The sequence below is a fragment of the Mus caroli genome, chromosome 9 (assembly GCF_900094665.2).
Source record: "Mus caroli chromosome 9, CAROLI_EIJ_v1.1, whole genome shotgun sequence".
Classification (NCBI taxonomy): Eukaryota; Metazoa; Chordata; class Mammalia; order Rodentia; family Muridae; genus Mus; species Mus caroli.
Window position 1 is genome coordinate 39,395,997 of NC_034578.1, and position 13,133 is coordinate 39,409,129.

Here is a 13,133-nt window from a genome sequence, read left to right on the forward strand (position 1 = left end):
TCAAACTCAGGTGCTCATGCGTAAAAGGCAGTCACGTACCAACTGAGCCATCTCCCCAGGCCCACCACTTTCTCTCACAGGTAAGTTTTATCCGCTTGGGGTACTGGATCTCTGCCTTTTGTTCCTTTGGTTCTCCGGCTCCGGCAGAGTCTAAAGTGGTGTTGCGAAATAAGAACTACCTAACCACTTGTCAACCCGTGGGGAAAAGTTTTACCTCATCCCAAGATCCTTCCATCTCTGTTGCCCTCTGACTTCTCTGACATAGCCAAGAGACAAAGCTAGATTGGGTGTGAGGAATATCACAGGATAATGGGACCCTTTAGCTTGTCTTCCAGCAAGAGAAACATGGCTCTCTATAAAGTATGGACCACACACAGTCCAACCTCCACTCTGCAGTGTCACCACTTCAGCCACTGGGCCTGTGCACTGATTCCCTTGAACGTGTCACCCAAGGGAACATTTGCATGCACACAGTTAATCTCTAGCCACATTAGATGCCCAGCTGCCTTATGCCCTTTCACGGGTCCTGTCCTGCCATCCCTGGTCAGAGGATGTTATCTCTTGTACAGCTTTCATAGGACTTCCTTCTTACCTCTCCTAACACAGATTCTGTGGGCTGCCTCACGGTGATGCCTGGGTTATCATATCCATTCTTTGGATTTGGAGACTCCAGTGAACTGTGACTAATCATGTTCTAACAACAATGCAAGGATATCTCTCCCCTTGTTCTTAAATGCTAGTAAAGTTGTTGACCACCCGGTTCTAAGACTTGAAAGGCGACCTCCACTCCACTGGAATTTCCTCCTCGATGGGACAGGTCTTTTGGAAGCATGCCACCATTAATCTTTGAGGCACACCAGAGGACCCCCAAGTTGCCTGCCTCTGAGGGTGGTCTCAGTTAGGTCCTGGTAGGGACTGGCATCTCTCTCTGTCTGTCTCTCTCACTCTCTGTCTGTCTGTCTGTCTGTCTGTCTCTCTCTCTCTCTCTCTCTCTCTCTCTCTCTCTCTCTCTCTCTCTCTCAAGCTGCACCCATAGCTCCATCCTGGCCCTGTATACCAATGGGAAGTCCTCTTTGGAATCTGAAAGAAAATTAAACTCCTTGGAATCCCAAACTAATGAACTTTCACAGAGCAGTCCCAGATGGACTGGTTAGCATGATATTTCGGTCTCACCTAACCAATAAGAGGGCCACTTGGCAGGTTCCCAGCATGAATATTCTCACATGAGCATTGGAGTAGAGGAAGCCAAAAGATTTTCCAACCTCTACATGCTCAACTTACACCCCACCTGGGTTCTGAAGTAGAGATCTTGTGACGGTTGGGGCCCTGTAGAGCAATTAAAAGAAATAAAGCAAAGTATTATATTTTAATTGATGTAATCTTCGGGCTCCCAGTGGAATCTGGGGTGATATCAGGCTAGAGTTACCCTGGGTATCAGTAGATGACTATTCTGCGAAAGTGCATTTAGGAAGACAAAAAAACCCTACAAACCTGAACTCCATTAACATGCATATCCGTTTTGAGGGGTGTATGGGTGGAGGGGAGGAATTGGCTCAGGCTCCCAGACCTGAAAACTGAAAGAAGCCACCTAGACTTTGCTGGGATCTGAACAAAGGGTGGAGGGGGTGGGAAGTGAAGAGGGAAGTACAGGGGGAGGAGGGGGGCAGAGAGGAGAAGAGGGAGAGGCAGCTGGTAGGTGGGGTAGGCAGAGGGTAAGATAGAAAGTGGGCTCCTAGCTTTAGTCTCTTTTGGAGTTTTATACGTGGGCTGTGGGCACGGGCATCCAAACTCAAAACACCTCGCACCTGTCACTAACATTTCAGGGTTTGTTTTATTGTAAATATTCCAGTCGAAGAAAGGTAAACAGACAAGAAAAAAACTGCTTTATATAGTACACAGAGTCAGATAGAAAACACAGGATGCGAAAGAAGGCCAACGACCCATGAATGAAGTGTGGAGACAAACCAAGGCCCAGAAACAGCTGGTAGCAGATTCACGCACGCGCGTAGCAACTGGACGCACGTAGCAACTGGAGGAAGGCGCAGAGACGGTCCCGGGAGTTAAAGAAAGCTGCCTGGTGCTGTCAGTCTCCTCCTTACTCCACGCAGGGATGGGAAACAGACATCACAAATGATGCGTGGGAACATTTACTTCACTAATCCATTTAAAAAAAGTTTCTATTGATCAAGATATCCTGCTCATAAAAACGAGTTTAAAAAACAAACCTTCCTGTCCAAGATGTGATCTGGCAGGAGGGATCCTGGAGTCAGAAGCATGAGAAAGGGCTGGGGGGGGGGGNGCGGNGGGNGGGGCAACTGCTGGCAGTCAGCTTTCAAATGTCCTTCCCACCAAATCTGTATTTTTCCACAAGGAATGGCAAAAAACAAACAAACAAACAAACAAAAAAACCAAAAAGAAAAAAAACAAAACAAAACAAAACTTAAGTGTCCCACAAAATTTGCTGCCACTGGGCAGTTATAGAGAAAAATGAAAAAGGGCTTCAGAGTTACCAGCAAGGGGTCAGTTTAGGACCAGCAGGGCATCTCTTACATGGATCCAGAAGAATTAGGGTTACAACTTGGCCCCGGGGTGGCAGCTCTAACAAACTATCCCGGCACAGACAGGATGCCAACTTACGCAAAAGGCAGCACCAGGGGATTCAGCCCATCTTAAAAAAAAAAAAAAAAAGTCTTTATTTTAGTACATTCAGAACAGGAGCCACGTGAAATCAGCTCAGCTCAAGGTGGAGGTGCAGGAGGTAGAGTTGGTGGCAGCTGTCTCCCCCTCCCCCCTCCCAGTCTCCGAGTTTACTAAGTTACTATCAGAAATTGCATAGAATTTGTTTTCCATCCGAAAAATGACAGCTCTTCATGGAATTCTGAAGTGGTGAGACCGAACAAAGGCCAAGTGGCTCCTTGGGAGCCTTGGCCCTCCCATGGAGAGGGTATTCCCATCAGACCTTGCAAGCCTCGCGGTCCGGTCCAAGATACCCTAGGAAAGTATTGCTGACTCCCAGGCTGCAGCAGAGAGGTCAAACAGTTCACCCTGAGTCACACAAGGAAAACTACTGACCACACGGAGATCTGAACTCACGGTTCCGGTTCCTAGTTCCTCGGCCACTGGTGGGCTAAAACCCTCCACTCTTTCCCAGAAACTAGGTTGTTGGCTACTTGCAGTCTGTTTCATAAACACATGCATATGTGCTTGGGTTCTCACATGTATGGGAGCATACACACATACACACACACACACACACACACACACATACACACACACACACACACACACACGCATGCAGGCACACACACACTCACACACACATGCAGGCACGCGAGCGTGTGCACACACACACACACATGCACACACACATGTGGGCACACACACAGTTGCATCCAGGTTTCATGTCTAGTACCAAAAAGTGACCCAATACATAAGAGCCTTGTGGGTAGGGCTTCAGAGGCAGCTACCAACTTCAGCTAAAAGCAGATCCAGTTGAAGAGTCTGTCATACCCGTTGGGCGCCCTGTCTCTCTCTTCTCTGAGTAGTACCTTGCAATGGAAGTCAGGACCACCAAGGTGTGGGGAAATCACACACGCATACACATCTCCTTCTCCTTATACAATACTCTGCATGCTTTAAAGATTCTCTCTTCCTTCTGTTTTCAGAGATGAAAAGGGTAAAGAAAAAGAAAAACCAGATTAATCCTTAGAGACCCCGGCATTTCAAAGTATCTCCAGGAAGGTTACATTCCGGTTGGCTTGCTTGTTTGTTGCATTTAAAAAGTTTGTTTGATGGACTTTCACCCTAGTCTCTCTATGCAGAGGGAGACCACCAAACATCAGTCACTGGGAGGGGGGGAGGAAAGGAGGGGGAGAGGGAAGGAGGGGGTGGGAGAGTCAGCACCTGAAACCCAGTGCACCTGCAACTCCAAAACCTAAGAGAGAGAGAGAGAGAGAGAGAGAGAGAGAGAGAGAGAGAGAGAGAGATCAGACTTCCATCCCCAAGCACAAGACAAGCGAGCCTTAGAACAGAACCCAGAAGAGACAGGAAAGAAAAAAAAAAGAAAAAAAATGAGAGGAAAGAAAAGGACATCAACAAAAATATACAAATTCAGAAAAGAAAACTTCCCTGTTGAGTTTAATTTTTTTTTTCCTGTAAGAACTAGACCCAGGGTACAATGGCCCCTTCCTAGGGGGAATTCAACGGATGACGCCATCAGTTCTTGGACTGCTCTCTCGGCAGGGCCCCACTACCCAGAATCCACTTATTTGAGTGTGAGGGAAAGGCTCTCTGGGAGGAGATGGGTCCTTGTGCCCACGAGGGACAGCGTCTCTGCCACGTGGGTGCAGTGTCTCATCTCGGATAGGCCGCTCTGCCACAGGGCGGGGGATCCGCCTCCTGCTGGGGCAGCAGGCTCAGATCGCTTTGTAAAGTCACTGAATCTTGAATCCGGAGAGAAGGAACTAGTAACGTTAGCCCTCCCGCCTCCCCGCCTGGCTCCACGGTCCTCCCTTCGCTGCTGCCACTACTCCGGCTCGCTGCTGTTGGTGGTCTTGTCCCACTCCAGGCTCTCCTCGCTGCGCGCTGGCGACGGTCGCGCCCGCAGGCCCTGGAAGCGGCGGCACTCTGGGCACACGCGGATGTGCGTGCAGCCTCGAGCTACTAGGGCGGCCTCCTGTGCCAGTCTCTGCGCCAGCTGGTCTGGCTCCCCGGCGCCACATAGCTTGCCATTGCTGAGCGTCGCTGTGCCTCTGGGTCGGCGCTCCTCCAGGACCGGGGGCTGGGGTGGCAGGCCTCCAGAGCGCCGCCGCCTGGGATGGATATTGTCCTGGCACAGGATGATGTTGCGCAGTTCTGTCACCATCTCCTGACACACAGACACCTGGGGGAGACAGCGCAGGTCACAGATAGCCACTCAGAACCAGTCTCCTGATTTTCCTTGAGTCTATAGGCATGGGTATTGGGAGGATCTCTCTCATCTTCTGTGAGGAGATTAAATGACTTCTCCCCTCTCCTGCTTAAGGCTCAAAAGCACCCCCAACAGCCTTCATGTAACAGCTCTGCCAGATGATGCCCTATCTCTGGTCACCTTCAAAGAGCAATAGCAGCATCTTGGGAAAGACAGGATGCCATTTTGACACATTCCCACCAACACTACGTCCTCCCACTCTGCTTAGCTTCTTCTACCACTGCAAAGTTCATCCGTTGACCTCAGGGAAATTTGGATCTTGAAACTTACTTAAAACAAACACTCTCTCAAACATCAGTCTGCCTGGTATTTGAAAACATCTTCATGAACAGTTTGTCTTTAGTCCAAAGATTCTTGTGCCTTTTACCCACCATGCCCGATTGAGTTGTTTGAGCTGGAAAGGAACATTCTAGAAATACAGTGAGAGGAAGCAGCCTCCTTTTCTTCCCTATTCTCTCTTTCATCTCCACCAACATGACAGTTCAAAGCCATCACAAGCCTTGACTTCTTTAAAACTGTCCTCAATGGAGTTGCCAACGGCTGGCGGTGATGTACCCCGGAAACCACTGGAATAAACGCTTGCACATCTGAAGGTCCACAGTCCCCTAATAGGAAAGGCTTGGCTCCAGCTGCGTCTCAAAATGCAGAATATTCCAGATTTTAGAAAAGGCATCACAATGCACAAGCACTGTATTATGTTTAACACCCTGTGGGGCTAGGACACCCTCCATTTGAGCACGTTGCTATTTCTACAGCGAAATGTTTGTGTGTGTTCACAATGAATGCAACAGAGATGGTGCACATTAATTAGGCTTTGTGAAGGAAAGCATTTGTATCAAACTCACAAAGGGCTTGGGCCATTCTAGCTTTTGGGGTCTGGCAACCAATGGATAAAGAATTATAAACATGTGTTACTGTTGTTACTACTAATATTATAATAACATTATAATATTCACCTTGAAGATATATAGGTAGGAACTCGGGAAATACTATATATTTTGTAAAGAACCCACTAACGAGCATTCTATTGAGAATTAGAACTTAAACCTCTAACTCCAAAACCCAAACATACTTGGCAGAGTTCTCATCTCTGAGACCACAGTGGCACTCCGGGACCACGATGGCAGAAGCCTCTTTCTTGTGTTCTGTCTATGGGACAAATATTGCCCCATAGACACACAGCCAATATAGCCTCCTTTTCATTTTAGCTATCAGAGCAGTCTGGGAGTCATTGAATTTCAATGTAAGTCCAGACCCTGCCTAAGCTCTATGGAGAAACAGCCATGCGAAGCCGCTGCAGATATCAGCTCATAGAATATGGCCGAACAAGCTCTCAGCCCTGATTCTAGACCCATCACTGTCACTAACAGAGACTCTCGGCAAACCACTAAACCCCTGCGCTTCTAATAATTACTATGGCAACAACCCCCTTGCCACCTGCTTGATCCGTTTCGTGTGACAAGAATATAACAACATTCATTTACCATCTACGGTGGGTCAAACACTGTGATTTGCCATGGAAATACAGGGATAACAAGCAGTTCTTACACCCAAGTACCTCCATGTCTAGAGTCCTTGTGGCATGGCATGTAAGCACTTTAGGTCAGGGTTACATTGGTGCTGGGGTGGCTGAATGGTTGGTTTCTGCTCGTCCATAGTAAAGGAAGGAGAAGAAATGGGAAAGGTCTCATGGGGAGTGAAAGACACACCCAATCAGTCTCAGATGGAATACATAAGCATTAACAGAATTTAAGGAATGGCCAAAGGGAGAGGGGACTTGAACTGGAAGCAGACATACCAGGGAAGGGACCCATGTTCCTTAAAAGGACAAGAGAGTCTGGGAATGATGTGTTCCCTTTGGTTTGCTCTTTGCTGAAGAGGTCAGGCAATGGGGTAAAGACCCTTCATAGCAAGGGTAGAGAGAAGCCAGGCTGGAATAGGGTCAAGGGCAGAGAGGGGGACAAGGAAGTGAGAAGCAATCCTGCTATCAAATGTCCTTAGCTCAGGAGAAGGACATCGTAAAGCACGGTGATGGTGACACCGCTACTCTTTAAAAGGCACAACCAGGGCACACTTGTGGATTTTGGAGAGAGGGCCAACAGTCTTAGAGACGAGGAGTGGCAGGATCAGTTCCTGTTGTAGCTACGAGTGTTGCACCCCCAGTGACAGCAGCATCAGCAGCTGGCCTGATGCATATATTTTTAGGTGAGGGGGATGTTTAGACAGGGGCTGGCTACTCTTCATTTCTTGGAGGAAGTGGGAAGTGAAATCAAGCTCTCTTCATGCAGGAGCAGAGGACAGACGAATAAGCTGAGCACAGACAGCCAAGTGACTGGCAGGCAGTGAAGTCATGTCCAAGTATCCTAGGAGGTGGCACCCCATAGGCTTCCAGGGTGTTGTCTGTACAGTCGGGAGATATTTCCTCAGCAAAAGTTAAAGGAGAGGGGCTTAAGGAATATATATCCAGAGCAGAGCTGATAGGCTAATGCATTGTTTTTAAAAGAATTCTCACAATGCACACATTAACACACAAGGATTTGTGCATCTTCTCTAGGGAGGGAGGGAGGGAAGGAGGAAGGGAGGGAGAGAGGGAGGGAGGGAGGAACAATGGAAGAAAGCATTGATTCTTCTCACAGTTTCCACAGATGCGAAGTAGATATTAACCTATCCTCTAAGCCTCATCTAGAGAATTAAATTTATTAAAAATCTCTAAGATAGAAAATGAACCTCCAGTTTCCTCAAGTTGGGATATCTCTGAGGATTTTTGCACGCACGGTAAAAACACAGTCAAAATGGAAGGTCTGAGATCATACTTTACATGAGAAACCTGGTACTTTCACATACACAACCCACAATACTGTACTAAAGTCTATTGTTCATAAGACATCTTTTCTCAATATTAACTCGATGACTGCGTCCAAGGAGAATCCGGAGCCCTTTCTGTGGTTACACAATCAAGATGCAACAGTGTGTACTCATATCATTTACTCTGGGGACTAAAATACTTCCCACTGTACCATTCTGTGTATCTTGTGGTAGCATTCCACGGGTCCTGTCTGAAATGCTTGTAGAACCCAGGTGTTGCACACTGCTGTGGCCCGTGTGCCACTGGGAGTCTTGGGAAGCTTACCTCTGATGCTTCTGAGTGTCTGAGAGTCCACAAAAACTCCAGCATAGCCATAAAAATGGCCACTATTAAGCCACAAATAAGAACCACAAAGATTCCACCAATATTCTCCATCCCCAGGCCTGGAAGAGAGTGACGAGAAGTAGCCATTACTTTGAGGGAGGGGAAGACACACTGCAGCAATTCAAGGTTGCCTAAACAGCCAGAGGGAGTCTTGGAGATGGTCACCCAGACTCATTCCTGGAAGGGATTTCATTCATCCTTTGAAAGAGAAGCACAATGGTTGCAGTAAATCGGGGCAGGGAGCTCTAGCTGCGAATGGAGGGGATTTGAGAAACCATGAGACAGTACTGGGCTGGGAGCTGGGGATTGTCTTAAGGGACAGGTGCAGGCCCAATCTAACTTGGCACCAGGATACCTTAAACTCTAAAGCTTCTAGGTGATCCTCACAGTGTGTTTTGGGATCTAAGGAGATAAAAAGAATCACATTCACCAGCGCTAGCATATTATAGGTTGGTCACCTTACTCCAGATCTCTAAAGTCTGAAGCTTTCCGGCATCTGCTTAAATAAGTTTAGATTTCAGAGAAGTTTAGAAAGATTTCCAGGTCAGGGGATGCCCAGCCAGTCACTATTCCAAAATCTCAAATCTCCAAACCCTGAAATAATTCTAGACCTGGACACTCGGGAGACAGGACTAAAATGTTATCAAACTTACAAGCTTACTAAACTTACTAAAATGTTATCATTTCTTACATCTATTTCTTTGCGTGTCAGTGTGTGCACTCATGCACTCACACATAGGTCCCACACATATGGAGGTCAGAAGATAACTGTCAGCAGAAGGCCCCCCTCCCTCTACCACGTAGGCTCTGGGAATCAAATGCAGCTCATCATGTTTGGCAGTAGGCACCCTATGGAGTCATCTCACCGGCTCCAGAACTCTGTTTGAAATAAGCTTTTCAGGTGATTTTTCTCCCTAGCTAGGCAGGCCTACAACTAGTTTCAAATTGTTATTTTGGGGAGTGTGGTAGTTTGAATGTGCTTGGCCCACGGTAAATGTCACTATTAGGAGGTTGGACTAGGTATGGCCTGACTGGAGGAAGTGTGTCACTGTGTAGGCAGGCTTTGAGGTTTCCGAATGCCCAAGATCCACCTAGCAAGGAAGACAGTCTTCTCCTGGCTGCCTTTGGATCAAGGTGTAGAGTTCTTGGCTCCTCCAGCACTAAGTCTGCCTGCACACAGCTATGCTTCTCACCATGATGATAATGGACTGAACCTCTGAAACTGTAAGCCAGCCCCAATGAAATGTTTTCCTTTATAAGGGTTGCTTTGGTCATGGTGTCTGCTCACAGCAATGAAACCCTAACTAAGACAAGAAGCATTTATGCATTTTTAAGTTCTTTAAAATTGGGTCATAACTAATTTTAATAATCTAAAGATATCTTGATATGGATTTATAGAATGATTATGGGCTTTTTCATTTGCAGCTTGGTGAGTTTAGCCAATTTGATGCTTTCTTTGATTTGTGGAGAAACCAAACTTAGAGAAGCACCCAAAACACATTGATTGAATGGAGACTACAACAAGAGATCAAAAGCCTCTTCTACCTAAGAAACTGGTGGCAGGAAGGCTGAAGTCCTATTCTCTTTAGAATTATTTCATGTCTGATCTCTGTTAAGTTGTCATGGGGCACTGGGCTATGCTATAGCTGGGAAGAGCCAGTTTTGCACCACACAAGATGCTCCACAGAAAGGAACAGGAATTGGATGCTACCTGGCCATTTCAAGACACCTTGGGTTTCTCATTATAAAGAACCCGAAGGATGTCAGTTCTTTTCTTTCTTCAAGCAATACAGTATACTGCATTCTCTGCCCAGATGATGGTCTGCTTTCAGTGGTCCTGAGGCTTCACACAAGCTATAATTTTATCAGATCATGCACTCCAGTCTGCAGATTCATGGGTCAGCTCTTCCAACTCTGCACCAATTGATGCAGGGGCCTCCATCCCAATTATTAATCCATGGCAGGGGTCTTAAAAATGGGGGAGGAAACTGGCTTCGATTAATTTAAATACCAGCCTGTCTCACCTGGGCCACTGGGGACAGAAGACATTTGAATATAGGAATATCAGAATTCATATGGATTGGGGGATGAGACATAAGGGGTCTCTTAAGAAAGAAAGAGTATGCCCAAGGGTCTGGCTGTGGTCTGAAGGTGGATGCTCCAGCCCATGGGTAAGGAGTGGTGAGACGGTGGGGGGGGGGGACTGTTATAGCCCATGACTTCTCAAAGCACTCCAGCCAGCCCAGCCAAGAGAAGTGACGTTGGTGATGGTGAGGATGGCCACCTGCCCAGGTGAAGGGAGTCCTTGGGTCATGTTGGGACCCTCTAAGATAACCCCAGCACTTGAAGATAGATCTATATGAGATGGAGAAGAAGACTAGGGCTTCCCAGAAGAGCTCTTCCCTCCTGCTTCTGGAAGGGTGCGCTTCTCCTCTCTGGACCTGTCTGTCACCTGTGCCCTGCCTACATTCCCTATCTCCCCAGCAGTTTCCTCCTGAACCTCCTCCATCTTCCTCTCTTCACTGGCTCTCTCCAGGTCATGTCTTTCCCTTCTCAGACCCTTGACTACTCCAATTCTGCCCACCCAATGCCCTTCCTCTCTCTTCTCTATCTTTGTGAACCTTCAAACACAGCTGTCAACATTAGCACCATTTTAAGACACTCTGAACACATACATTTGGGAACTCCATCCCACATCAAGGCAGGTGGAAGAAAATGCACCCAACATTTTACAACCAAATGCACCTAAAATTTCTTCGCTTCTGGTTTTACAGAGCAGAAAGAAATAGTTAATTGACAATTGACTGTGATTTCTCAGCCCTCGCTGCATAGAAGGGAATGTTTGTAAAATGAGAAAAATCTAACCCCAAAATTGCATCTAAATGAGATGCAGTTTTATGAATATTAAATTTAAAAATTAATGAAGTTGGAACAATGTTCCATTTTGGAGATATTTAATTAAACATGTCTTAATTTAATTTTGCAAGTTTTCTTTGTGCATTGGGAAGCTGATAGTTTTCTTTTCAGACCTTAACCATAATTTTGAACACCTGAGAAGCTTTTAGGCCCTGAAGGAGAAAATGAATTTACTAATCTGGATTTACTTCTGTGAATGCTAGTTAGCTCTCACACTCTGGCATCACCTGCTGCCCTTGCATGTGACAGTGGCTTGTTCCTCTGATAGCACTGCCCACGTTTTGTTTTCCGGCTCAGGGACATTTCCCAGCCTTGATCTTACACAGCCTCTCTTAGCACTGGATGCTGTCAATCACCTTAGCACTGGATGCTGTCAATCTCCTTAACACTGGACCCTGTCAATCACCTTAGCACTGGACCCTATCAATCCACTCCCCTTCTTGGCTCTTTATAAAACCGCTGCTTGATGCCCTCTTTGAACCTCACCAGTCACCCAGGCTTGCTCTTGGTCTCTTGCCTCTCAAGCATTGGTTACTATCAAGTCCTTTTGGCTTTATCTTGATCTTCTTCTCTCTACCCATCCCATCTCCTTCCTGCTTCAGGTCTTCCCCAACCCTTGCCTGGACTACTGCATCGACTTCAAAATGATGTCTCTGCATGTAGTAGCATTTCCTGTTCAACTCCACCCTCCATCAAACTGATCTTTTCAAAGCGTAAATCCTGTGACATCACTGCTAGCGACACAGAATTGCTTGCATTTCCCAGCATGCCCTGGTGCTTCTGTCTGTGCACTTTGAATCCTTTCAGGCACTTCTGTGGCTTTGGGTCTGAAATATTACCTAAGGCTCATGCATTTGAACACATGGTTTCCAGCTGGTGGCATCATTTGCAAAAGGTTGTGGAACCTTTGGGATGTGGAGCTCAGCTAGCAGACATGGGTCACTAGCAGGCTAGGCCCCCTCTGACTCGGACTGGCCTCTTGATGCTTTCTGGTTGGCTGCCATGTGAATGTGGGCCTCTTCAAATAGCTTAAAGCAACAGTTCTGAACCTGTGACCATGACCCCATTTACAAACCTCTATCTCCAAAAATATTGACATTACAACTCATAACAGAAGCAAAATTACAGTTCTAAAGTTGATATGAAAATGATTTCATGGTGGGGGGGGGTCACCACAGCATGAGGAACTGTCTTAGAGGGTTACAGCATCAGGAAGGCTGAGAATCGCTGCTTGAGAGCTTCAGTGGACAGAACCGTACCTTTGCCTTCCCTCCTCAGGGAGCTGAAATTTCTTGGAAACTGAAAATCAAATTAAATTCCTCCTCCCCACAGATGCGTCTGTCAGGTTATCTGCTAATAGATAGCGCAAAAAATAACTAGTCCAGCATTTCTTTTCTCTCTCTCTCTCTCTCTCTCTCTCTCTCTCTCTCTCTCTCTCACACACACACACACACACACACACACACACACACACACACATCCTGGCTAACATCATCTATTATCACTGAACGTGGGGCCACCTTATCTTGGTGGCTTACCTGATCATACACAACTCTGTCAGCTCTTCTGTCTTTGCACCTCACTAATAACACACTGTGCATCATTCTAATTGTGTGTACACAACAATCATGGTAGTTACATTTATGAATCTAGATTTCTCATTAGACTAAATTCATTGGGAAGAACCAGGCCTTGGGGGGGGGGGCAGAATGGACTGGAGAGGAGGCTGCAGGAAGGCCTGAGTCCAGATACCAAGAATTCTGCATCATTGCCCAATGAATGTGATTGCTTGCCCATAATTCCAGCCTTGGAAAGAACAAGCTGCCTAGCCACACTAGCAGGGTCAGTAAGCTTTGGGTTTGATTGAGAGCTAGAACCTTAAGAAGAAAAGGTATGAAATGATCAAGGAAGATTCTAGACCAGTCTTAGGGACTCCACATACACAAACATGCAGGCACTCATGTACCTGTACTCCTGAGAACACATCAACACACACACACGCACACATACATACATACACACATACACACACACACACACACACACACACACACACAC

General features: G+C 46.7%; 1 protein-coding gene across 2 annotated transcripts in view; it reads right to left on the reverse strand.

The window, feature by feature from the left end:
• Positions 1-4,104: 4,104 nt before the first annotated feature.
• Positions 4,105-13,133, reverse strand: part of Grik4 (glutamate ionotropic receptor kainate type subunit 4) — a 301,102-nt gene continuing 292,073 nt past the window's right edge. The window contains exons 19-20 of one of the 2 annotated variants that reach the window (XM_029482082.1): positions 8,100-8,218; positions 4,105-4,882 (exon numbers count right to left, since the gene is read on the reverse strand). In XM_029482082.1, the coding sequence (XP_029337942.1) occupies positions 4,526-4,882; positions 8,100-8,218 (476 nt within the window). In that variant the 3' untranslated portion in view covers positions 4,105-4,525. The remainder of the gene's footprint in view (positions 4,883-8,099; positions 8,219-13,133) is intronic. The other variant, XM_029482083.1, reaches the window with a different exon arrangement.